This window comes from Podarcis cretensis (assembly GCF_951804945.1).
Source record: "Podarcis cretensis genome assembly, chromosome: 8".
Classification (NCBI taxonomy): domain Eukaryota; kingdom Metazoa; phylum Chordata; class Lepidosauria; order Squamata; family Lacertidae; genus Podarcis; species Podarcis cretensis.
Genome location: NC_137177.1, coordinates 68375389 through 68403032, shown reverse-complemented (window position 1 = coordinate 68403032; position 27644 = coordinate 68375389). Strand labels below are relative to the sequence as shown.

General features: G+C 45.8%; 1 protein-coding gene across 1 annotated transcript; it reads left to right on the top strand.

Annotated features, from left to right (window-relative positions):
* Positions 1 to 3458: 3458 nt before the first annotated feature.
* On the top strand, positions 3459 to 27644 carry LOC307223425 (trypsin-3-like; the record flags this gene model as incomplete). Its single annotated transcript, XM_079989392.1, has 6 exons — positions 3459 to 3513; positions 9210 to 9320; positions 19585 to 19744; positions 21855 to 21996; positions 25052 to 25318; positions 27495 to 27644. 6 exons carry the CDS (start codon positions 3459 to 3461, stop codon positions 27642 to 27644), a joined length of 885 nt encoding a protein of 294 aa, XP_079845518.1.

Sequence of the window (27644 nt, the reverse complement as noted above, 5' to 3'; positions counted from 1 at the left end):
GCCCTTTTCATGCCTCTTCTGTTGTGGAGAGAAGGAAAGAGGGGAGCATGTTGCAGCAGAAGGGAGAGAAACCTGTGAAACTTCACCAGCTGGACTCTGGGTCTCCCTTCTTCCTCCTCTCCTGCATCAGATTCTGCCCACGAGTCTGGATTTCTCCTTGCCACAGACTCTCCCGGCTCACTAACTCTGTGTTATGTACTGAGTTGAATAGGATCCAAAATGCAGCAGTCTGATTGGTCCTAGAACAATAGGTTCCAGAATGCAGCAGTCTGATTGGTCCACAGGAGCCACCCAATCCAGCTCCAGGTGGAAGTGAATCCGCGATCTGATTGGCCTACAGTAGAATCCCGGAATTAGCCAATCACGTGGGGCCCATTGTGTAAATAATATATATAAAGCAGACATTCTGGGGGAACTTCCATTTCTCCTCACCACTATGAGCTGAATAAAGAGCATGAAATCCACTTTCATATACTATTTCACTCTATTACCTCTTCAGCTTCCAACACCTCCTCTTCCCCATCTTCTCCCTTTGACCACTCAATGTTGTCACACCCACCACCACCACTCTAAAGCCTTCTTCCCTTGGTGGTACCCCAGCTGGTTCCTCTCACCATTCCCCTGCTACCAACCAACCAACCAACCTCTGACAGTAGTAGACCATGCTGAGCTAGACAGTCCAACGACCTGAGTTTGCATCAGGCGGTTTCCTGTTTAAACCAGAAGCATGAGGACTAGAATATTGCTTTATTGTTAAGGGGGAGCATAATAGGCACAGGAGCAGAGCACCTGCTTTGCATCCTCAATGCCCAGCAGCTCCAGGTAAGGCTGGGAAAGGCTTCCTACCTGAAACCCCGGACTGCTGCTACAAGTCAGTGTTGAAAATACAGAGCTTAGCGGAGAAACAGTCTGACCTGGTACAAAGCAGTTTCCTCTGCAAAGGAGGCTGGGCAACGTCTTTCTTGGGAGTAGGACTCGCTTGGCCGCCAAGCTGCAACCCTGGGGGTCTATTTTTATCTTTAATGATACCATTGCCGCAGGCAGAACTGCCAGAGCTCCATTCTCCCAAGTTTCATTTCCCACCTTCCCTCATTTGCAGAAGCAAGACAAAAACACCGCTATTTAAAGAGAAGGGTCATAGCTCAGTGGTGGAGCATTTGTCCTGCATGCAGAAGGTCCCAGGTTCAATCCCCGACGGCTTCTCCAGGTAGGATGGGGAATGTCCCCTGCCTGCAACCCCAGAGAGCCACTGCCAGTCTCTATAGACAATACTAAGCCAGATAGACCAATGTATAACCAATGATAGACTTCGTATAAGGCAGCTCCATGTCTCCCTATCTGGAGGGCCACAGGTCTTCAGAGGGCCCTCACCAGGAGTCAGGCATTTGCTGTGCGCCATTCCAGGAAGCATTTGCAGGCACCCTCACTTAATTTTATTATTTATATTTATTAAATTTGTATACTGTCCCATATCTGCAGCTCTCACTTTTTATTTTCAGGCGCCTCTTGAAGACCTTTTGATCTAAGGAGGCCTATACAACTATTGAATTTTTTAAAATCAACTCGTCATTTTAATGATCATTTTAAAACTGTTTTCTATGGTGTTTTCTATTTTATTGTTTATATTGTTGCGCACTGCCATGTTACCGTATATTGTATTTATTTGCACTATATAAACACACACACACACACACACACAATAAACAAGACATTCTATGCTTCACTCACATTTTTCTTTCCTATTCTATAGCTGTCGAGATTACTCTCTGAAATGCTTTTTGGTGCCCTTCGTTGTAGCATCATTGTAGCAACTGTAGCATAGCTCAGTTGGTTAGAGCATGGTGCTGACAACACAAAGGTTGCAGGTTTGATCCCTATATCGGACAGCTGTAGGGCTGCCATATTTCAAGAAGTAAAAATCTGGACACAAAAAAGTTGTTCAGTTTTTCTGGGAAATTTTGCCATATTTCCAAAATCTTGCCTGGACGCTAATTCCGTCATTGAAGTCCCGGAAAATGTCTGGGGAAATCCAGACATATGGCAACCCTAGACAGCTGCATATTCCTGTATTGCACGGGGCTGGACTAGATGATCCTCTAAAAAAATGCTATGATTCGTGTGTTGTTGTTGTTTTTTTAAAAAATCCATAGGATTGTAGAGACCCCAACAGCCATCTAGTCAACCACCCTGCAGGAATCTCAACCGGATTCCTGGCAGATGGCCACCCAACCTCTGCTAGAAACCTCCAAGAATCAAGAGTTCAAGGACACATCGCAGCTGGGCAAAAACACTCGAGGAGGTTGTGAAACAAGGCCAGTGAGAGGCATGGCCAGGGAAAGAGGGAGTGCCTGGTTAAGGGGTGTTGTCTGGGTGAGTATCGTAAAGGCCAGGTAGACCTGAAATAGACTGTCTTCTGGCAGCCTTTCAAACACTTCCAAATAGAGGACAGCCCATAAAGCAGGAGACATGGCTGCCCTCCCCTCCCCTTATCATTAAGACCATTAAGCCCAGAGTCTAAAATTACCTCACTGCCCTGCTGCTTGTCCTAGGAGGGGTTCGTACTGTAATAAACAAAAATCTGCCCTTATTCCCTTGTGGGGGACACAAGAGCCCTTATGGAGTCCTTTGTAGGTTCTCCATCAGTCGGAGAAAATAAGAGGCCAACCAGAGAATATCGAGAAGCAAAGCAGCTCGTAAGCCTGATCCTTATTGAACTGTTGCAACAGAGTGCTCCCCTCACACGCAGGAAAGGAGGAGGACCCAGAACAAAGGTGTGCCCGCCCTTATATAGACCTTTTAAATTGCCCGCCCTGGAGTCCAAGACCACCCCGCAGATACATCATACATACATCACAGAAAGAGCGGTCTACAACAGAAATCTGAGTGTGTTGTTTATCTCCTGTCTGGCAGACCTGTTAATGGTCACTTGATTGGATACCCTGGGGAGCCTGGCCAGTCTTTTGTAATGACAAATACTTAGTTCCTGAGCCAGGTCACAGGCTCACCCTATTTATAGGCAGACATACCCTTAAGACAGGATTTGTGAACAAAAAGACAATGGGGAGGCTCCCCCACTCCCTGCCTCCTTGCAGAGAAAACATTTGGTCAGTTTGGGAGTCAAAATGGTTTCAGGGCTGTTTTCCTGTGCTGCTTCAGACATGTGGTTTATACAGTTATGTACGTGTTTGCTTGGTACATTTATGAACATTTATTATATAAGACCTTAATTTTTTTAAATATTTCAGTACACAGAGGGCAAAACAGGACCGTGCTGGCTTTGGCCTCTCCGAGGCCTTGTGGTGGATTAAGTGCTGCTTCCTTTGGCCTTGGAGGCTGAGAACAAAAGCCGCCTTCATTATCCAGCCAGGTTGGACTGCTGCCACGGCACCACTCAGCAAGCAGCATCTTCTTGTGGCGGTGATACGGGATGCTCCCTGTGTACGGGTGGCAGTCTGGGCATGGCAGAGGAGCTGACGCAGCACAGGAAAGCCGAGATGCTGCAGGTGTGCCCAGGTGGCTGAGCGGTCCCCTCCCAAGCGACGAATTTTGGAGCTGTCAAGGGACCCAGCTCTCCCAGTCAAAGCAAAGCAGATCCCCAGCTCTAGACAGCCCCTTTTGAACTGTCCAAGGACAGTCTAACCAAGTATCAACACCCAAGGAGGACTGGTGAGAGGGGAAAGCCTCTAAGGGCAGAGATAATGAGCCCTGGAGGGTCTTATAGACACCCACACTCGAGGTTCCCACCTCTGTACCAGATATTATAATTTCAGGCATCCTCACAGTCATATAAATTCCTAGCCCGCCGGCTATCTCAGCCTCCCGGATCTGCCTCCACATCTTCAGGGTCCTCTTCCCAAAAAGAGGTGGTGTTGCCAAAAGACCCCATCTTCCTTACAGCCAATCAACATACCAAATAAGCAAGGGCTGCCCAGTTGTGTGATCTCTGTTTCTCCCCCTCTCTTTTTCTCCTCCACTGAGCTGAAACAAGCAGAATATGAAGAACTGAGCGCTTCCCTGTTAGCTTTTGCCTCGGTTTGCTTATCCGCGGAGAGGATTTATTGATCGAGCAACCATGAACCAATATTTTACTTAGGACCATAAAGAGCGTCTTCCTAAATTAAATGGAAACTGGAAACATCCGCAGCTCAGAGGGACTTGTAGAGAGATGTCGGGGCTTCTGAGTGTTTAATGGCTGTGTTGCAGTAAGGGAAATTCCAGACAAATCCTTTCCGAGGGTCCCAAGTCGGCTTTGCTTCCAGATTGTGATTCTTGCCACGTAAATTGCACTCCATGCTCTGGTAACTTCCAGATAGGATTATTGCAACACTCTCTACGTGGGACTGCCCTGGAAGATGACTTGGAAACTTCAGCTAGTTCAAGAGGCAGCAGCCAGGTTACTGACTCAAATTCCATGTACAACTCAAATACAGTGGTACCTCGGGTTAAGAACTTAATTTGTCCTGGAGGTCCGTTCTTAACCTGAAACTGTTCTTAACCTGAAGCACCACTTTAGCTAATGGGGCCTCCTGCTGCTGCTGCGCCGCCGGAGCGCGATTTCTCTTCTCATCCTGAAGCAAAGTTCTTAACCCGAGTTACTATTTCTGGGTTAGCGGAGTCTGTAACCTGAAGCATATGTAACCCGAGGTACCACTGTAACCCCTGTTCTAAAAGCATTGGTTGCCAGTTCATTTCCGGGCCCAATTCGAGGTGAAAGATTGCTTCCCTCCCTACAGACCCTCTTGAGTGCTAAGATTGGCAGAGGGGCCCTCTTGGTAGTTCCACCCCCCAAAATAATTCTCTGGCAGGTTACCTAGGAGAGGACATTCTTTGTAGGACCTATTGATTTCCCTCCCCACAGAGCACCCTTTTACGCCTTGACATGCTTCCTAGGACTTACCTTATTCCTTAATTGCAATTAGTTTGAACTTGTCTGAATACTGTATTTTTATATTGTGGGAGCATGCCCCAGAGGTTCATGGTGAAGTGTGGGTAAGAAATCTAACAGCAACATCAGCAACAGGAAGTGGTTTCACTTTTCCAACTTCTGGTCCTCCTTTTTCAAGGGTGACAAAGGTCAGACTTCATGGAGCAATGAGGGGGGCACTCAGACGTTTGCAGATGCCAGGAAAAACCCTCAAGGGTACCTGGATTCTGGATGAGCTTGGGAAGCAGTAATGGTGGGGGCGGGGAGTCGGTGCAAGGGGGAAACCAATTTCGTGGACGATGGCACCATAACATGGCGATTTAAACATTGGAAGCTGCCTCAGACCAGGCCAGATATTTTGTTTCTTCTAGTGTCCAGCATGATCTATTGTATAAATTTATTCATTTGGTTTTTCAGATTAATTTTTTTACAATCACATATCCAGCCTACAACATAGAAACATGATTCCAGAGAATCTCCCCTTTGTGGGTCCTATTGTTAGTCATTTCCTCCTGCATCTTTTATAATAATCCAAATCTTTTACATCTCCATTGTGTCCAAAACTCACCATTAAACTACAAGTGTTATTCCAATCCTACTAACGATTTTAACTGTTTACAATTTTACAGTTATAACTGTTTTTTAATTTTAAGATAATTTCCCCATTCCTTATTAAATTTTTGGTCTTCCTGATTTCTGATTCTTCTACTCATTTTAGACATTTTGGCATAATCCATCAACTCGATCTGCCACTTCTTCTCTGGTAAGGACTTTTTCTTCTTTCCATCTCTGTGCCAATAACATCCACATAGCTGTGGTCACATACATAAACAGTCTTTTTTGCTCCCTTGGGATTTCAGTAATATCCAAAGGCAACATGATGACCAAGTCCCATACAGTGGTACCTTGGGTGAAGTACTTAATTTGTTCTGGAGGTCCGTTCTTAACCTGAAACTGTTCTTAACCTGAGGCACCACTTTAGCTAATGGGGCCTCCTGCTCCTGCTGCGCCGCCACCGGAGCACATTTTCTGTTCTCATCCTGAAGCAACGTTCTTAACCCGAGGTAATATATCTGGGTTATCGGAGTCTGTAACCTGAAGCGTATGTAACCCGAGGTACCACTGTAATGTGATGTCAATATAAACTTTTTATATAATCTATACACAACATTGACCAGTATGAAACACATGAAATATGCACTCTCTGCAAAACCAAATTAACAGAAATCTTGTAAATCTCTGAAAGTCACAAAATGTGCAAACAGACGTAGTGAACAGTGATTCCGGATATACCCACTGTTTCGTGGAATTCTTCAGCACCGCAGAAGGATACAGAAATGCTTCATAAACTGCAAATTAATTATTGAAACGATGACCTGTATATGCATGGCAACTTACAGTAACTCAAATTATTATAAACTGTACGCATGAACTATAATGTCCTTGGGATTTCGGCACCTAGAATTCCTAAAAGGAAGACTTTTATATAGAAAAGGTTATTTTAAACATTTTTTCAACTCATTATATATCGTGGTCCACTGTGATGGATAGTGTCTCCCCAGGATCTTCTTGGGCAACGACTCCTTCCCATCACCTGATACCTCATGCTTCTAACTGGAGATACCAGGGACTGAACCTGGGACCTCCTGCGTGTTAAGGAAATAAGGAGAAGCTGCCAGACCAGGCCAAAGGCCCATCTATTCCAGATCCTGTTCTCTCAGTGGAAAGCCAGGTACCAGTGTGAAACACACACACAGGACCTCAGGACAGCTGGCCACCTGCATATTCCAGCAAGTGGCCTTGAGAGCCATACTGCACCCAACAGTGAAGACAGAACATAGCCAGACTTGTCCTCCATGGATTTGCCTAATTCTCTTTTAAAGCCATCCAAGTTGGTGTTCACCGTGGGGTATGTGTTGCCCTTGAACTACAGGCTCATCAATGCACATGGCACTGCTTTTATAAGGAGCAAAAGCAATGGTCCATCTAATCCAGGATTAAACACCAGGAAGAGAACGCCACCTGATCTCTTTTCATCAGAGATGCTGAGCTTGGTTCCGCTTGTGTGCAAGGCACAGACGCTCTGCCCCTCAAGCGGGGTCGAGGTTCATCGTTTCCCCAAGGATTTCCACAGAGCATCTGCACCGAGAAGCTGGATCCTCTTAATTCTGCGCTGTCAGCGATCTCTCCTGGCAGGATCCGCAACGCCGCGTGCCAGGCGGTGAGAGATGGAAGCTCCTTTTAGGAAGAGTCTCTTGTGCCACCGGCCTGGGGAGCTGGCCAAGAAAGAGGAACACTGTCCAAGCTGGCAAAAGGCAGTATCTGGGTGCCCTTCACCTCATCCCAACGCGAAGGGGCTGGGAGAGGAAGCTGAGTAAGGTGAAGGGAAGTCAACCAGGTGCTGGCGTCCCTGAAGGACCTCTTAGGTGAATGACCCACTGTTCTCATGGGGATGGGGGTTGTCATGGCAACTGAAAGAAGAACCGGGATGCCCAGGCACGAGAGGAAGAGGTGATTCACTGAGTGCCTGTCCTGCGGGCAGCTCCCTTTCAGCGGACGGTTTAGTGGGAACAGGCAGCTAATGCAAGGGATGAAACTCCTGCTTTTCCTCTTCCCACTGATTGGTGAGTAACTTGCCACAAACGGGATTGTTGCTTGCTTAGCATGCGCTGCACCCAATCTGCTTTGGAACCAGGGGTGCTGGTGCTGGAATGGTCTCCTCAATATGGGGGATTTGCCAAACCCAGATGACATTTAATTGTTTTGCCAACTTGCAAACATTCCAGCCGGACATATTTATTGGCAAGGATGGACCTATCTTTCCATTTCTAGCTTCGCATTTTTCCATCCTTAGTTCAGCTTATCAACCTTTGTAAAGGTAAAGGTAAAGGGACCCCTGACCATTAGGTCCAGTCATGGCCGACTCTGGGGTTGCGGCGCTCATCTCGCTTTACTGGCCAAGGGAGCCGGCGTACAGCTTCCAGGTCATGTGGCCAGCATGACTAAGCCGCTTCTGGCGAACCAGAGCAGTGCACAGAAACGCCGTTTACCTTCCCGCCGGGGCAGTACCTATTTATCTACTTGCACTTTGATGTGCTTTCAAACTGCTAGGTTGGCAGGAGCAGGGACCGAGCGACGGGAGCTCACCCCGTCGCAGGGATTCAAACTGCCAACCTTCTGATCGGCAAGTCCTGAGATCTGTGGTTTAACCCACAGCGCCACCCGTGTCCCATCCACATTTCTACGTCAGTTTTAAAAATTAAAAAAGCACTAATAATAATTTATCAGCCTTTTAGTGCAAGTTTCTTGTAATATACAATTTTTGGTAGGTGTTATTTTGTTGGAGAACTGCATTACAAAATTCAGAGACATAAAGCTTTCAAAGGATAGCTGTGCTTCGATTTACATACTGGTTTATGACTTAGTTTAAACAGTCATAGCCTCCCCCAAAGAATTCTGGAAGCTGCAGTTTCTTAAGCTGCACATTGTTTCCCTAAATCCCAGAGGAAAGCATGCAGCCATTCAGTGCAGTTGGCTGCTGTGGGAATAAGGAGGAAAGGATCAGTCTATTTTGGTCCTCTCGCACCCTCAGATTTTTCCATCTTAAATTCAGTTACACACACACACACACACACACACACACTCCTCGTGAAAATTCTTCAGCTTTCTAGTGTAAATTTCTCCTAAGCAGCACAATTTTGTACGCAGTTTTGACCCATGTACACATTTTTGCAAGCAATTTCTCATGACCAAATGCATTTTTGTATATTGCTTTCACTAATATATTTATTTTTATGCACACCAGTATTTTTTGTAAATACTTTTGTATTTTGTATTTTTGTATTTGTAAATACTTTTGTAAATATTTTTGTATTTTGGTAAACATTATTTGACTGGAGAACTTGCATTGCAAAGAAAACAAAACACACAAAAAAACAAGTTATGTGCAACCTTCGACGGATCATTGTGTTTTGGTTCTCATATTATTTTGGAAAGTGTGAATTTGATGGATTCAGCTTTAAATGAGAAGTGCATTAGATTTCCTCCCCTAATCTCTAGCTGACACACAGGTCACCTGCACGCTCCCACTACGATAAGAACACTGCAACACCTTGTGCTTCTTTTTAAATTATAGCCATTCTTTCTAAACCTGGATATATCCGCCTAAAAATGAGTATCTGCAAATTTTATGCAAAACCACTCCTTCCCCACCCATTGATCTGTAAGAAATCGAGACGGCAATTCAGGGGGCCAGTAACAGCTGCACATCACGCTCTTGTTCCAGGGACGACTCCACAGATCAGTTCAAAAGCTGGCGACCCTGAGCATGTCTCCAGGAGTGATGAGGCAACCAGAGGCTCCTTTGGCAGTGATGAGAATGTACAGGTGTGGCCAGGTATGGGAGCACCAGCATCATATGGCTTTTGTAGTGGGATGAGAGGACCAGCATCGATTATAGGCCCGGAAATCTTTCCAGGTTCTGCTTTCAGAATGTTGTCCAAGAAAGAATAGATAGGGAGATGACCTGCAGGCCCAGAGGCCAGATACTGCCTTCCTGGCTTTCATATCTGATCCTTGGGCTCTTCCGAGGTCACAGTCCTCCACAACCTTAGTTCACACCCTCCTTGAGTGTGTTAGCCTGTCTGTAGTGTCTCCGGTACACCTTTTTGCTTGCATGAATGCAGGACATGTTGGATGGATTTTGTAGGTATATATTTACTGTTCATCCTCCCTGTTACTCGTGTGCAAGCAGAACGTTTAAAGTAATCAGTTTAGCATTTAAAACAATTAGTTAGCAGTTCAAAACATCATCCCTTGCGGCATTAGAGTGGAAACTTTGGAAGCAGGCTATGTAACCTTATTTTTATTTATCCAGGTTGTGGAAACAGACTGGATTTTTCTTTCCCCCACTCTTAAGAAAAGAACCGTGCAACAGACTGTAAATGAAGGATAAAAATAGTGTTTTACTCACATAAAAGTCTTGCCCTCAATTCCAGCATTAAAAGTAATGAAAGGAAGGCCGGCAAACTCTACTTCTAGATTGCAAAATACATAGTTGAGTTAAAAAATGGAGTCTCTGCTGAAGCGGAGACCAGACAGATATCTATATGCCTTGGAGGCATAGTGGAAAAGAGAGAATGAGTTCTATGGCAGGGAGAAGTAGATAAGATTAGATGCTTTTGACTTTCCCCCCCTCAGAAAACTCAAGGGAAGTGACATCACACAGTGCCTTCTCTAGCAATCAGGAACTCTGTGAGTCTTAACCCCTTCATATCCTTATTTAGCAAACATGCATTGTTGGATTTGACTGTAAATTCCCACAGCATAGGGGTGTGTGATGAAACTAGCTTAGTGCACAAAGAGAAAATGCACATCCATTGCTCTGCTCGCTTTTGCCTCTGGCCCCATTCGCTCCTGGCATGTGGCCCCTGGAAAGCTGCCCTGAAGGGAATGCGGCTCTCCGGCTGAAAACAGTCTCCCACTGCTGTTCTATGGCTTGCTGTCCCTTTCCTCAGGATGCAAATAATTAAGAAACCCCGTGAAAAACAATCACGGCTTCTGCTGCTCATTCCTCGACTTCCCCTTCGAGAAAATGAATAATATATGGCCTTCGTTTCGCTATTGTCGGGGAGAAGAGGACTGCTGAGTAGCTGATCCGTCGGAGGCTGTCCTTAGAGTGATATCCACCTCCGGTCTGAAGCTCCTTGCCAGAGAAGGGAGCAGAGAGCCGAGAGAACTCAACTCTCTACTGCTAATGTCTTAAAGCAAGTGAAATTGGATGCAACCACCAGTTGCAGAAGAAGGAGGAAGAGGAGGGTTGGCCATCAGCTCAAGCTAGTAGGTAGGCTCTGGGTTCTATTGATTTGGCCTTATACCCAGTTGAGGTTGGTCTATTAGGGCAGATATGGCACTGCCCCACCAACTGCTCTCAGCCACCCTGCCCTTGCCCAGGGGTGTGTCCCTGGCTTTCAGCTTCCTCCTCCTTAGTTTTAATGTAAAACTCCTCAGGGAAGAGAAGGATGCGGACAAAAATATACTGATGTGCCTCCACCTGTCATTGGCTCTGATTCCACCTACTGTTTGGCTTCCCTGCCTTCCACCCTGTTAACGGAGAAATCTGAGGGCTCCCTTGGGCAAAAAAACAAGGACACCAGCCAGGAATACCAGAGCAAAACAGCAGCCAGTAGGCTTGGTCTTTATTGAAGACTGTCACGACAGGACTCCCACCTGCCACAAGGTGGAACAAGATGGAAGCCCCAAATGTAAGAGCCCCCAAACTTTTATTAATTGCTAATCCCCATGTTACACCCCCCAAACTACATCACTCATACATCATGAAAGGGGAGGTCTGGTGGCAGTAATCTGAGCATCCTGGATCCTGCCCCATGGTTCCCCTTGCCCTCCTCCAAACACCCATCAAGTGTAACAAAAAACGGTATTTACATTTCCCTGTTTCCCAGCCAAGTTAATCACACTCTTTTGTCTTCATCTGGGTTTGTTATTTCTGGAATGGCTACCTGTCTGGCACTCAGGTATCAGGATGTCAGGGATTATCACTCAGGCAGAGGGGCTGCTGTGTAGCTGAGCTCACATGTCTATATGAATTTCTGAAGTTTCCCCAGTGAGCCTGTACATAGAAACATCGTATCAGTGAATTCTTGCATTTGGTATCATTCAGCAAAGGCCCTTTGAATAGATAGGAAGAAACTGTGATGAAGTGTTTTGTGGGGACAAATCACAAAAGTCACAAAAGCGGACTTTTTAAAGGCTGCGGAGCGGGTGACGGGGGGGGGGGGGTGTGGTGCTGTGAGTCCAATGCTTCCCCTGCCCAGCGAAGCCGCATGCCATTCGGCGGAGAGCAACGACTTCTTCTTTGAAAATTTCGGATTTGGACTAAAAGGAACAACCCGTGAGTAAATTGATTGGACTTAAAAGGGAAATTTGATCTTTGAATTTGGAGTGAGCGGGGGGAGTGCAAAAAGGAAGTCCGCCCCCCCCTGTTGTAGATGGCTCAACGCAAGGATTTGACAACTAAGATCGAGAGATGAACTTGTTTACCTGAAAAAAAATTTTAACTTCACGATGGGAAATTACAATAATTGTGCTGGAGGAGAAGACTGATTTGTGGGAACTAAAATGCAACCCCCCCGGGAACCGGGAACGATCCGCTATGAGAGACTGGTGAAGAGACACAGAAACTTTGACAGCTGTCAAAGTAGCTGTCAAAGCAGGAAAATAAAAGAGAACTTTGTTACGATGGCTTTGCTGGTTAGATTTGTTACAATTTGGACATAAATTATTGGAAATAAAGGCAACAAGTTATTTGACTTTTGGGTCTGATTTTGAAAGAAATTAAGTTACCATATTCCCTCTAGAGGGAGGCTGGGACATTGCAACAGTAGCAGCAAGTGGAAAAATAGTATGAATTTGAGCAGGATCTGTTATCTCTTGGGAAAGCTGCAAAAACGAAGCATTATTTTGTCTACAGAGGTTTCTATACTAAAGGAGACAATGGATTTATCTATTGAAGAAAGGAAGGGACTTGACGCAAGTTATGTTCCTGAATAACAAAAGCCTCTGTGGAGAACAAGAAGTTTCTGAATTAGAAGGTTTCTGCAGCAGAACAGGAAAAAGCAACCTGAGGAATAAGAGCTGGACCAAATTTGAAGCCAGAGTATTTGGAACATCCAGACTTTAAAAGGACCAAGAAATAGAATTTAAGTTAGACTCTTAAACATAGAGGTCTGGATGGAAGAACAATGACTTTTTCTGAGAGTTTTTTCGAGATTGGACTTTCCGAAATTAAAAGCTATCAAAAGACGGCAAAGTGGAGTTGAGATATAGACGTGGATACACCAGGCTGGCAGTAGACAATGGATGAACTTTGGGGATTGGAACCGGGGAATGGGGGGGGGGGGGAGAGATTTGGAATCCAAAGGCTGTAAAATTATATATTATTTCTTTCTTTTCTTTTTTCATGTTTGTTGTTTGAAAATAGGGGAATTCGTGGAAGGGAAATGGGGTCGATCTTAGGGAATTATATAAAATATAAGGAGAAATGGTTCATTAAGATAAATAAGATAAATTAATTTGGAATAAATGGGTTATTTAAAATTACAAATAAGGTTTTAAAATTTGGGGTAAGAATCTGTGGAATCAATTTAAGGGAAATGGAATACAAGAGGGGGAGGGGGGGAAGTCCGGGAAAGATGCCACTGAAACCAAGTGTAAATCATATTTGTTTTTTCTTTTTTTCTTGCTATCTTTCCTTTTTATTCTGGAAAATTTTTAATAAATATTATTTAAAAAAAAAAAGTCACAAAAGCGATTGTGCTGGTTTTGGTAGTGGGCTGCATGTGCATGATATCTGCTGGAGGGGCAACCCCCCCAAACTATATATAAATTCCTGCAACAACCCTACCAGTCCCAATGGGCACCAGCACTCACTGTATACACCAATGTAGACACCATGTAGCCTAAGTATACCGCCTGCTCTGACTGGCAGCAGGCCTTTGAGCAACCAAGCGGAGGAGCTGTCAATCAACCTTCTAGCTAGCCGATCCTTTAAATATTTTTTTTTTTTAAAAAAAAAGGATGAAGGAGACTTTTTGCAAGCCAAGCATCTGCTGTGCTGCAGAGCTGTAGGGCATTTTGCACCACGGCGATGCAGATTCTCTGCCAAGGAAATTGGGATTTTGCAGCTTGTGTAAATTAAACAAATAACCTCTGGCAAATCAACGTCGTTTATAGGCACTGCAATGGTGAGCATGCTTTCCCTAAACAAAGCCCCACTGAATTCAATGGGATTTACCGCCAGCAAAAGAAAAGAAAAAGCTAATGCTATTCTAGGCTGTATCCACAGAGGTCTAGTGTCCAGATCAAGGGAAGCCATAGCCCCGCTCTATTCCGCCTTGGTCAGACCACACGTGGAGTCCTGTGTCCACTTCTGGGCACCACAGTTTAAGAAGGATATTGACAAGCTGGAACATGCACAGAGGAGGGCAACCAAGATGATCAAGGGGTCTGGAAACCAAGCCTGATGAGGAATGGTTGAGGGAGTTGGGGGTGTTTTGCCTGGAAAAGAGGAGACTGGGAGGAGATATAATAAAGGTAAAGGGACCCCTGACCATTAGGTCCAGTCGTAACCAACTCTGGGGCTGCGGCGCTCATCTTGCTTTATTGGCCGAGGGAGCCGGCACACAGCTTCTGGGTCATGTGGCCAGCATGACTAAGCCGCTTCTGGCGAACCAGAGCAGCGCATAGAAACGCTGTTTACCTTCCCGCCGGAGCGGTACCTATTTATCTACTTGCACTTTGACGTGCTTTCGAACTGCTAGGTTGGCAGAAGCAGGGACAGAGCAATGGGAGCTCACCCTGTCACGGGGATTCGAACCGCCGACCTTCTGATCGGCAAGTCCTAGGCCCTGTGGTTTAACCCACAGTGCCACAATAGCCATCTTCAAATATCTAAAGGGCTGCCACATGGAAGATGGAGCAAGCTTGTTTTCTCCTGCTCTGGAGGATAGGATCAAAATCAATGGATTCAAGTTACAAGAAAGGAGATTCCAGCTAAACCTCAGGAAGAACTTTCTGATAGTAAGAGCTGTTCGCCAGTGGAATGGTCTCCCTTGGGAGGTTGTGGAATCTCCCTCCTTGGAGGTTTTTAAGCAGAGGTTGGATGGCCATCTGTCATTTGTCATCTAGTTGAGATTTCTGTATTGCAGGGGGCTGGACTACATGATCCTTAGGGTCTCTTCCAACTCTACAGTTCTGTGACTCTAAGCATGTGTAAGAACATGCAGATTAAGAAGTCACATTACCTGTTATTTTTTTTAAAGCACTTTAACCCTCCCCCTGAACTAAAGTGACACTGCATAACAGAACAATTATCTCCACTCCAGAGAACATAAATTTGGATGTTCTTGCTTCCTGAAAAGTCTCCTCTTCCAATTTCCAGACGTTTTTCTTTTGAAAAACGGTACACTTATATTTCAAAAAGGCAACTCTTAAATGTGCATTTAAAAGAGCTGTCGCTGGTTGCCTCCACAGGAGGACTGCGCTGCTCAGGTGTTGCCTTTTCGCAATCAACTGGAAGGAAAATTAAAACTGTGGTTCCACGTGACTATGGGTAGGCAAACCAAGGCCCAGGGGCTGGATCCGGCCCAATTGCCTTCTAAATCCGACCTGCAATCCCTAAACGGCCTCGGTCCAGTATACCTGAAGGAGCGTCTCCACCCCCATCATTCTGCCCGGACGCTGAGGTCTAGCGCCGAGGGCCTTCTGGCGGTTCCCTCACTGCGAGAAGTAAAGCTACAGGGAACCAGGCAGAGGGCCTTCTCGGTAGTGGCGCCCGCCCTGTGGAACGCCCTTCCAGCAGATGTCAAAGCGATTAACAACTACCTGACATTCAGAAGACATCTTAAGGCAGCCCTGTTCAGGGAAGTTTTTAACGTGTGATATTTTATTGTATTTTTGCTTTCTATGGAAGCCGCCCAGAGTGGCTGGGGAGGCCCAGCCAGATGGGCGGGGTATAAATAATAAATTATTATTATTATTATTATTATTATGCAGACGGTCTGGGAATCAGCATGTTTTTACATGAGTAGAATGTGTCCTTTTATTTAAAATGCATCTCTGGGTTATTTGTGGGGCCTGCCTGATGTTTTTACATGAGTAGAATGTGTGCTTTTATTTTAAATGCATCTCTGGGTTATTTGTGGGGCCTGTCTGATTTTTTTACATGAGTAGAATGTGTGCTTTTATTTAAGATGCATCTCTGGTTTATTTGTGGGGCATAGGAATTCATTTATATATTTTTCCAAAATATAGTCTGGCCCACCACAAGGTCTGAGGGACAGTGGACTGGCTCCCTGCTGAAAAAGTTTGCTGACCCCTGCACATGACCTTTGAGATCGTTTTACTTTATCTGGTAACGTCTATCTCTTTGGTCAATGAAATATACTCAGAGTCCTGTAGTGATTTCATGCTCTTTATTGCAGCTTGTAAAACAGTGATTGAATTGCTCCCCAAACCTCAGGCTTTTATACATTATTTACACAGCGAGTCCCGTCTGATTGGCTGATTCTGCTTCCCTCCTGAAGTCTGATTGGTCTTTTCCTGCAAGCCAATCAGTTGTTGCATTCTACGATCGTACCAGCCTCATAGGCTGATTAACTTCCTCCTGGAGCCTGATTGGTCTTTTCCAATCAGTTGTTGCATTCTAGGATCCTACTTGCCTATTGTTCTATGGTTCCAAGCTTAGTACATAACAGTCAAGATTCTGAGTGTTGTCTAAGCAGAAGTAAATTCCATGGGAGGGAGGTTTCCTCTGAACTCAAGAAGGGCGTGCTGGATCAAGCCAGTGGCCCATCTAGACTTCACAGTGGCCAACCAGATGCCTGGGGGAAGCATGTGAGCAGAGCTTGAGGAATGCTGTACTCTCCCCTCCTGGAATTTCCAGCAACTGGTATCCGATGGCATTACTGCCTCTGACCCTGGAGGCATAGTGTAGTCATGGATAGCCTTCTCTTCCATGACTTTGTCAAATCATCTTTCAAAGCCATCCGTTGAATGCCCATCGCTGCCTCCTGTCGGAGTGATTCTCATCATTTCCCCCTCTGAATAATGAGAGGAAACTAGCAAAGTTTCCCCTTACAGGATGCAGAACATACTGTTATGGTTGAATTCCAGTTTTCAAAACAGCCATCCTTAATTCAGTTTCATTTTTACCCAATATATTGGTACCATTATCAAGCATAATTTTGTTTTGTCTTTTTAACTGGGGTTATATTTGACTCCAGAACCAGGTTAGGGAAGTGGTTCCCACCCCACTTTTAAAAAAAAAACAAAAAAGTGTAGGAAGAGCAAAACAGTTAGAATAGCAGAAGATTTTTATTTTTTTAAAAAAAGAAGAAAACAGAATAAAACCTTTTAAATTTTTAGCCCAATAAAATTGAGCATAAAGTAAGCAGCAGTAAACTTGGCAGTAAGAGTTTAGTAATAAAATGTTCACAGCAGTAAAAACTTGCTGGAATAATCAGATCTTCTATTGCCTGCAGAAAGCCAATTGATTTTTAAAAGAAAGAACATTATCTTTAAATGGCAAGGCATTCGTGGAAAAGAGAGATTGGGAACTGGTAGCCTTTCAGTATTTTCTTTTCTTTTTAAAGCAGGCACATACCGAGAACAGGAAATGACTAATTAAAGGGCCAGTAGGAGGGAGAAACCTCACCAGCACATTCACACTGAACAGTCTGCTGAAATTGTATTTTAATGGTGGGGTGCAGTGCAGTGAATCATCATGAATCAAGTCTGAGGAAAGACTGGAGAACAACACAGAAAACGCTGGAATAAAATGGATTCGCCAGCAATGCTGCCTTGTATTCTCTCTGAAAACTGAGCGAATGAATGAGGCAACGACTGGTGTGGTAATCAGTGATGGTCAGAGGAGGCGTCTCTAAGGCTATCTATTAACAGCTTCCTGTCCTATATAGTACCGTAATTCTCCAAGTGTAGTTGCTTATGGCAGTGGTCTTCAACCAGTGTGCCGTGGCACCCTGGGGTCCCTTGAATGATGGTCAGAGGTGCCGCGGGCAATGCAGTGGAACCTCGGATTAGATACGCTTCAGGTTACAGACTCCGCTAACCCAGAAATATTACCTCAGGTTAAGAACATTGCTTCAGGATGAGAATAGAAATTGTGCTGCGGCGGAACAGCAGCAGGAGGAGGCCCCATTAGCTAAAGTGGTGCTTCAGGTTAAGAACGGACCTCCGGAACGAATTACCCTAACTACTTAACCCGAGGTACCACTGTACTGGCTTCTTTCCCTTTTTCCTTCCCTCGCTCCTCCGATGCCCTCTCGCATCTCAGCCTCCCAAAGGCTTGGGCTGCTGTTTGTTGCAGGAGCCTTGGCTGCAAGCTCCCCAGGTGAATGAATGGTGCCTCTGGGGCTGGCCAGGGGTTGCTTCCCAGGATCCCATGGGGCAGTGTGAAGAGGCACCTTTCTTTGAGGCAGGGGCGGGGAGCTCAGAGACCAGGGCAGCAGCTTCGGCTGCTCAGAGGCCTCCCAAGGAGAGGGGAGAAGAGAGGAGGCTGAGGGAACACTCCACAAGGGAGGCTGTTCGAAAAGGGGTGAGGGGCTGCCAGCTCTGCAGGCAAGGGGTGTGAAATATACTGGGAGTCGAGAGTGGATTTCATGCTCTTTATTCAGCTCATAGTGGTGAGGAGGAATGGAAGTTCCCCACAATATCTGCTTTATATACATTATTTACACAATGGGCTGCATGTGATTGGCTAATTCCGGGATTCTCCTGTAGGCCAATCAGGTTGTGGATTCACTTCCACCTGGAGCTGGATTGGGTGGCTCCTGCGGACCACTCATACTGCTCCATTGTTCTAGGACCAATCAGACTGCTGCATTTTGGATCCTATTCAACTCAGTACATAACAGGGTGACATAACTGGGCCCCACAAGGGTGCCGCAGAAAGAATGTAGTTGGTCAACAGAGCCGTGGACCCAAAAAGGATGAAAACCCCTGGCTTATGGGATGAAAACAGCACCACCGTGCACAAGTGTGAAATCCCAATGTTTGCAGAAGTCCAGAAAAGATTGCAAGGGTGGAAGGAATTAAGGATAGGGCACCTCCCCCACCCCCAGCAGCCCAGTTAGGACCAAGCAGGCTCAGTGAGCATGGGGGTAGGGAGCGAAGTGGATAGTAACACTGGGGAGGGCCTGGCTGAGTGGCTGAAACACTGAGCAGTAGCAGCACTTCACGCTGCAGCAATCTGTTGCAGTTTCAGTTACGTCTCTAGGGAGCCTCAACAATGATAGGTCAGAGCAGGTCATGTGGTTCTATCTGACCCTTATAAAAACTTCTAGGTTAGACTAGGGGTCCCTCCAAATTGGTGGCTGTTGTGTGTTTTCTGCAACATGTTACGGATACAATAATAATGCACTAGTAGCAGATTTATACTGGGCTGCCCACACATCATTTTGCTTTACACCAGTTGACCAGTGACGTTTGCCCAGTCTTTTGCCCAGTCAGGAGAGGACATCTTGCAAAAGTGCAACAAATACAGGACAAGACAAAGAAAAACCCTAAAATGGAATGATTGTGGTTTTAAAAAGTAGCAAGATCAGAGCAGGAAATTATTGGGTGTGCGCTAATTGGAAACAAAGCAGAATGGGTCCCACTCAGAGTTAACCCACTGAAGTCACCAGGCCTAGGTGGGTCATGTCCATTATTTTCACTGGGTCTATTCCAGTGCTTTTTTTCTATATAAAAAAATTAAATGTTAGGGGTATTTTGACTCAAGAAAACCCCCATTTTATAGTTCAAATCGGGAAAAATAAATGCAGTAAATGGACAAAAGTACAAAGATTCACAAATGTTTAAGGCTTTGCGTATCCCTGCGTAACCCCCCCAAGAAAAAAGCACTGGTCTACTCTGAGTAGGACTGGCGTTGGGCGCAACAACCCTTCAACTGCTTTTGTGAGGCCCAAGCTGTGTTGAAATGACCACACATAAACTGTAATAAATGTACAATTAAAAAAGTACATTTGGAGGAGCCTTCAATCGTTGCTGGGTCCCGTGTATAGATTTTTGCCCCATCAGAGATTCTGATTATTGTATGACAGTTCTTCCCCTCCGCTCTGCAGATGGCGCGAGCGACTCCCAACGGATCATTGGGGGCTACATAGTTTCACCCCACTCTTCCAAGTACCTGGTCTCTCTGAAAAGGAATACAGGCTACCATTTCTGTGGTGGAGCCCTCATCAGTCGGAACTGGGTCCTGACTGCCGCCCACTGCAAAACAGGGTAAGGAGCCAAGGCACACAGCAGAACATCTGAACGCTCTCCAGGTCCATCCATCGGACATCCTGCATCAAAATAGGTTGGTGGGAGCCGGTCAGTAATAGGCAGCACTGATTTGGAAACGTTGCACAAACTCAAAAGCACGTCAAAGGTTCAAAATCCAAAGCAGAAAGAGATGTTTCTTCTTGGTTTTGAGTCCCTCTTGCCTCCTTGCTAGGAGGGGAGGGAACTCTGTTGCAACAGAAAAATAAAGTGGAGGCGGTGAAGGTCCTGTGTGAGTGTCTGGAGGCGGTTGGAGGATGGATGGCAGCTAACAGATTGAGGTTGAATCCTGACAAGACAGAAGTACTGTTTTGGGGGGACAGGAGGCGGGCGGGTGTGGAGGACTCCCTGGTCCTGAATGGGGTAACTGTGCCCCTGAAGGGCCAGGTGCGCAGCCTGAGAGTAATTTTGGACTCGCAGCTGTCCAGGGAGGTGCAGGTCAATTCTGTGTCCAGGGCAGCTGTTTACCAGCTCCATCTGGTACACAGGCTGAGACCCTACCTGCCTGCAGACTGTCTCACCAGAGTGGTGCATGCTCTGGTTATCTCTCGCTTGGACTACTGCAATGCGCTCTATTTGGGGATACCTTTGAAGGTGACATGGAAACTACAACTAATCCAGAATGCGGCAGCTAGAGTGGTGATTGGGAGCGGCCGCCGAGACCACATAACACTGGTCTTGAAAGACCTACATTGGCTCCCAGTATGTTTCTGAGCACAATTCAAAGTGTTGGTACTGACCTTTAAAGCCCTAAATGGCCTCGGCTCAGTATATCTGAAGGAACGTCTCCACCCCCATTGTTCTACCCAGACACTGAGGTCCAGGGAACCCGGCAGAGGGCCTTCTCAGTAGTAGCACCTGCCCTGTGGAACACCCTCCCACCAGATGTCAAAGACAACAACAACTACCAGACTTTTAGAAGACATCTGAAGGCAGCCCTGTTTAGGGAAGCTTTTAATGTTTGATGGATTGCTGTATTTTAATATTTTGTTGGAAGCCACCCAGAGTGGCTGGGGAAGCCCAGCCAGATGGGCAGGGTATAAGTAATAAATTATTATTATTAGTAGTAGTAGTAGTATAAAGATCTGCCTTGCTTTCATTGCATCCTGCCTCCATCCGTTCATCTCTGACTGATCATGGACTTAGGGGACTTAGTCCCTTGGGGAGCTGGGCAGCAAAAGCCAACCACCCCAATTATTTCTGTATCAGTGGCTGAAGGAAAATTTTGTAGAGTAGTAATTTAATGGGAAAGGAGCATGAAGTAGCAGGTGGATAGAGGAAGAAACCTGAGAAAAGGGGCAGTGGACAGCTTTTAGTCAGATCCCCCCCCCATTGCCAGTTTTACAGCAAAGTTCTTCCTACAAATTACCGTATTTTTCGCTCTATTAGACGCACCGGACAATAAGACGCACCTAGTTTTTAGGGGAGAAAAACAAGAAATAAGAAAGCAACGCAAAGCCTCATGAGCGAAGAGGGAGCACTATCCCTGAAGCCAGGAGAGCAAGCGGGATTGGTGCGCACCAATCCCTCTTGCCCTCCTGGCTTTCCCTCCACCTCCCGCAAGAGCCGCACACTCTTTAAAGGGAGTGTGGCTCTTGGGGGCTTTTCTGGGAAGTGGGGGAAGGGACAGAGCAGCTCTCTCTGTCCCTTCCCTCACCTCCCGCAAAAGCCAGGGATAGCTGCATGAAGCCTCTGCAGAGCAGCGGGATGAAGGCCCCCCCCCTATGCCCTGTGGAGGCTTCGTGGGGCTATCCCAGAAGCCAGAACAGCGAGAGGGAGCGCTGCACACCCCTTCTTGCTTCTGGGGTAGCCTTGCAGCCTGCATTCACTCCATAACACACACACACATTTCCCCTTGCTTTTTAGGAGGGGAAAAGTATGTCTCATAGAGCGAAGAATACATTAACTACTGTCTTATACGGTTCTGGAGAGGTTACTATACTACCTATCTGTGGTAAGCCCAAAGACATATCAAGATCTGACAGTCCTGCATAACAGACCCCTGCCTAACCCAAATCTGACATGTTTGCGATAAATCCACCCTCATCCCGTTTTCTTGCTCCTCTTTCAGAATCCACCAGATGCTGATCGTAGCCGGGGAATATTCGCTTTCCACATTTGAAGGCACGGAACAGATCTTCCGACCTGCCCGCATGGTGGTCCACCCAGAATACAGCGCCACTTCCAAAAATGCAGACATCATGCTTATCAAGGTAACAAAGTTTTCCTAGGTGACAGAACAGGGTCAGGATTGAAAGAAAGGGAAAGTTTCAGCTGGAGTTGTGGACGGCATGCCCAGGTGCGTCAGGATCCACAGCCTGCTGGCCAGATCTTTGAAAACGGTGACTTTTTAAAATTGCAATTATGTGGGGGACTGAAAAACAAAGAAAATGGAGAAACACCAGCCATGGGCATAGCCAGAATTTTTGGGAAGGGCAGGCAAAGTTGTTCAGCTTTTTTTTAGGAAATCAAAGCTGTTGAGCTGGGGAGGGAAGGTGGCGGAAATGAAGTGTCGGGCAGCCTTTCATGTGAACAGCTCCAAATCCTTACCTAGTTTGGGGTGAGGCATCACTTATTTTTAGTTTTGTGCAAGCATGGTAGATCACAAAAGGTGCATGTGCACATGTAAACTAATCCCCATGTATCTCAGCTTTCCTGGCTTGGAGCAACGCACGCACACACACACAAACAACATATGGCTGCTGTTTTGTGCAAATCTGGTAGACTGAGAAACTTTTTTTTTTTTTAAAGGTTTGTGCTCACAGGTAAACAGATACCAGTGTGTATGCCCATAACGACCTCAGGCAAGGCCGGCCCACCCACAAAGTGGTGTGAAGCCTCATGGATGCCTCCTGCCATGGCCCCATCTCTGCCAGAGAAGCGGTGCCAGTATAGGTGCTGGTTTCCTGTAAGGTCTTGCGAGATCTCACCAAAGTCTTGCAAAGAGAGCAATGTCAAGGAGAGCAAAAGATCTCATGAGATTTGGGTGAGATCTTGCAAGCTCTTTCAGGGAATCGGCACCAATGCCCAGGGTCTTGCAGAGCCAGGCAGAGGCCCAGGCCAGGTAGATAATGTTGCCCCCCCTTTTTTTTACCCTTGGGATAACTGAAGTCTTATAAATAAGTAAGCATATAAATAATTTTCACAAAAGTTATGCTGACAAATAATTTTATTTCAAGCCTTGAACCGTATCTGCATATAAAGACAAAATGGAAAATATAGATATACAATAGTGCTTTTTAAAAATACATAGGGAAAAGGATTAGTTTAAGTATTTACATTTAAAATTGCTTTCCTTTCGCTGCCAGCCCCAGGGAATCCGCCCACCACCACCGCCGCTTTTGCACCTCCGTGTTTGCCCCAGTGCATCCCCTGTGATTGTGAATATGCTGACCGAGGTCCCCTTTGGAATCAGAGGTGGCACAGAGGTGGCAAGCGGTGGCGTGGCAGAGCAGGGCAGCACTTCCTGTTTTGCCTCAAGTACCAAAATGGGACATACCGCCCCTGACCTCAGGATCCCAGAACTTACAGCTGTTAGTTCTGAAGGAAGGAAGGCCAGGAACCACTGGCCAGGCCTGCGTCAGTATGCCAATGAAACAAATTCCTAGCATTTATTCATTTCTACAGGTTTTTTTTTGGGGGGGGGGTCCCCCTCCTAAATCTATAATACCCTCGTTTTCACAGCTGTTCCTCTTCTTCTGCCTCCATATTGTTTTTGCCAGCTTGCTTGCTGCGATGTAACAGGCTGTATGTAACAGTATAACTTCTGTTTCAAAGAACAATTCAATGCATCAGTGCTGGGCAAAGAGTCAATGAGCAAGCATTAAATTTACAGCCTACAGTGCACTGAAAGAAAATATTATGAAAATGATGTAAACAATGTATGGAAACAAGAGGAGATACCGACGATAGAAGAATGGAGATCAAAATTGGTAGACTATGCAGAACTGGATAAACTAACTGGGAAAATCAGATGCACTAAAGACCAAAAGTTCATCGAGGACTGGGGAAAATTTGGGGATTATCTGAAAAATATATGTGGTGTAAATACAACGCTAGTGGGATTTAAAGAGGCACTGTAAAAAAAAAAGTATTGTTTATTACAAACAATGGGAGTAAGGAGGAACAATGGCAATACGAAAGAAGGGAATGTGTATTAAAGGTATAAATATGGATGATTGTCAGAGATGCTGAAGGAAGTCAAAAACAGTTATAATTTGTTGTATGTGGGATTAAATGAATAATTGGATGGAAATTTATAAAATGTATAATAAAAAAAGGAAAAAGAAAAGAAAATGATGTATAGGCGGTAGTTAACGCCAACTAAACTTTGTAAAATGTATAAAATGAAAAATAAGGAATGTTGGAAATGTAAAGAAAAAGAAGGGGATTTTTACCATATGTGGACATGAAAACCTTCTGGAATTTTATATATATACATACATACATATATATATATATATGATTTGTTAAAAAGCCAGAAGCGTTTTTACTGGGTATAGCAGGAGAAGAAATTCCTAAAAGAGATCAAAAATTACTTATGTATGCAACCACTGCAGCAAGAATTTTAATAGCCCAAAAATGGAAACAACAGGAGTTACCAACAATGGAAGAGTGGCAGACGAAGATGATGGAATATGGCGAAGCTGACTGGTTAAAATCCAAAACCAGCGAGATCAAGTTTCCAAAAAGATTGGGGAAAATTTATACAATATTTGAAGGACAATTGTAAACAGTTAACAACATTGGCAGGAATGATTTGAAAAGGCTTATAAGGTTGAAGATTCTACCTTTTTACAGATAAATTAAATAGGACAATAGGAAAGGGAGGAAATTAGAAATGTGGTGATATAGCAAATAAATAAAGTAACCATGAGGTGGGGGGAAGTCAATGAGCTCAAATGAGCTTGAGTTTATGTGAAAAAACAAAGATTGTATTTACATGTTATAAAATGGAAACTCAGTAAATATCATTTAAAGATAAAAATTTTAAAAGTCAATGAGCAAGCAGGCAGTGGCATCTGCCAATCCTCTCTTGACTGATGCTGCACCAGTGTCTGGGCTTGAACAAATGGCAACTGAGTGAGAAGGTTGCAATGATGAAGGAGGTCAATGGAGCTGCTGCTCAGGTGTGGGTTCTTTGCATACACCTGAACATGCCAACCATTGGCACCACCGGCCCAAACTGGAGGGTCTGCATCAGGGTGAGATTGAATTGATGGAATAAGTGAACTGCCCCCACCCCCATCCCTTGATGTCTCAAAACAGCTGAACCGGCCAGTGGCCTACAGCCCCTTTGTCTCCATCGTGCCCCTTCCCCAGCAAGGAGCCACAGTCCGGGACGGACGTTTCTGCCAAGTCTCCGGTTGGGGTTACACCACTCCCATCGGGGGCAGGACGTCAGACACTCTGCGCAGCGTCCACCTCCCCATCATCTCCACGTGGAAGTGCAACAGCTCCTCTTCGTACGCTGGGTACATCACCAGGAACATGATCTGCGCCGGGTTCAACACCGGGGGGAAAGATGCCTGCCAGGTAAATGCCGGTGTCCGTTTAGCAGAGGAAGTTTGGAAGACTAAACGCCTCTTTGGAAAACTGATCAGCTTAGTGCAGGGAGGGTGGGTTGGGGTCTCAGTCAGAGGCAGTAACGCTTCCTGAATAGCAGTTGCTGGAAACCACAGGAAGGGAGAGGGCTCTTGTGTTCGAATCCTGCTTACGGTTTTCCCACAGCCATCTGGGTGGCTTCTGTGAGAACAGGAAGAAGAAGAAGAGTTTGGATTTGATATCCCGCTTTATCACTACCCTAAGGAGTCTCAAAGCGGCTAACATTCTCCCTTCCCTTCCTCCCCCATAACAAACAGTCTGTGAGGTGAGTGGGGCTGAGAGACTTCAGAGAAGTGTGACTAGCCCAAGGTCACCCAGCAGATGCATGTGGAGGAGCAGGGAATCAAACCCAGTTCACCAGATTACGAGACTACTGCTCTAAACCACTACACCACACTGGCTCTTGGCGGCTAGACTAGCTGGTCCATACTCTAGTCTAGGAGGCTAGACTAGCTGGTCCATTGGCCTGATCTTGCCGACTCTCCTTATGTTCTCAAGCCCGAGAGCCAAATGTGGCCCTCTAGCTCTTTTTATCTGGCCCTTGAGACTCTCCCTAGCCACATCCCCTCTCTGCCAATAGGCTGGAGACTCCATGCCACCCCTGGGTTTTTGGATATGAAAGAGGGTTCTCCCCACCCTGTACTGTACTTTCCCGTTATCTTCCAGAATGGTGTCTGCGTTGATTGAATCACCCCCACTCTGTACCTTTCAGAAATAAACCTTTCCCTGCTGCCCACCTTCTGCGTTTCTCCTTCAGCTGTGATTCATCTTTATTTGAGAAGGGCTTAATTCCAAGGGCAGATAATCCAGTACTTCCTGCTTTACCAGTCCCAGTTTTCCTGGTTGCCCATAAATTGCTGTTCTCATCTTTGACAGGCTGGGAGATCCCTTCTTGAAATGTTCTTCCAGAGAGCTGATGATGTTGCTGCTCTTTGGGGTTCACCCCCTCCCTCTTTCCTAGCAATTAAATTTTGGAGGCGATGACTGCACACTTCCATGCTCAGTCATGCACCTAGACACATATTGTTGCATACCACCCTAAATATATACAACCCAAACCTACAATGGAGGAGATTACAGCATTAGCACCCCAAATCTAAGAGGGTCTTCCCATAGCCACAGGCTTTGATTCCAGCAGAAATCAGGCATTCCTTTGTCACTCAACTGCCCAGCCGGCAGCCTGCTTCTAGCTTCTAGTACACACACAAAGGTAAAAGTAAAGAACATGGGTGGTGCTGTGGTCTAAACCACTGAGCCTCTTGGGCTTGCTGATCAGAAGATTGGTGGTTTGAATCCCCATGACGGGGTGAGCTCCCATTGCTCTGCCCCAGCTCCTGCCAATCTAGCAGTTCAAAAGCACACCGGTGCAAGTAGATAAATAGGTAGCAGGAAAGTAAACGTGGTTGCACCAGAAGCAGTTTAGTCATGCTGGCCACACGACTCAGAAAGCTGTCTGTGCTCTCTCGGCCTGAAAGCGAGATGAGCGCTGCAACCCCATAGTCACTTTTGACTGGACTTAACCATCCAGGGATCCTTTACGTTTACCTTTTACACAAACACACACACACACACACACACACACACACACACACACACACCACACTTGCCTTTCTACCTTTCACAACATTAACACCCCAATAAAGTCTTGCTTCTCCCAGAGCTGCAGCCTTGGGTTCAAGCAGAAACCAAGCATGTCTCTGCCTCTCTGTTCTCTGCCTGCTTCTAGCTCTCTCATGCACACCTCAAGTCAGACCAGCTAACGGCTAGTTGAGAGAGGGGGCCCACCTGTTTGTGTTTGAATCCTGCACAGAGCCACTTCCTTTGTTACCTTAATGGTCCATACTTAGGAGCCAATACCAAGAAACTTGTCTGGCTATTCCAGAAACTGGATCCTAAAACGTGCCACTCTTCCTTTTGAGTGTTATGCTTCCAACAGGGACCAGGTGGGGATGGGTCGAGACTTTAAAACAGCTTTGTGAAATTACTTTTTAAAAATGTAGTTTGCTTTTTAATATAAAGAACCGATGGATATTAGCAGCTGCTTTGACAAAGCTTTAATGCTAATTCTCTTCACTGTGTTTCCACCCCCCTTTCTTTCTCCCACCAGGGCGATTCTGGGGGCCCCTTAGTGTGTGAAGGGCGTGTTTTTGGGATTGTTTCCTGGGGCCACAGCTGTGCCAGCCCCAGATACCCAGGTGTCTACACGGCAGTCTCCAACTTCCAGAAATGGATTTACAAGACCATCTTCAAGAAATAA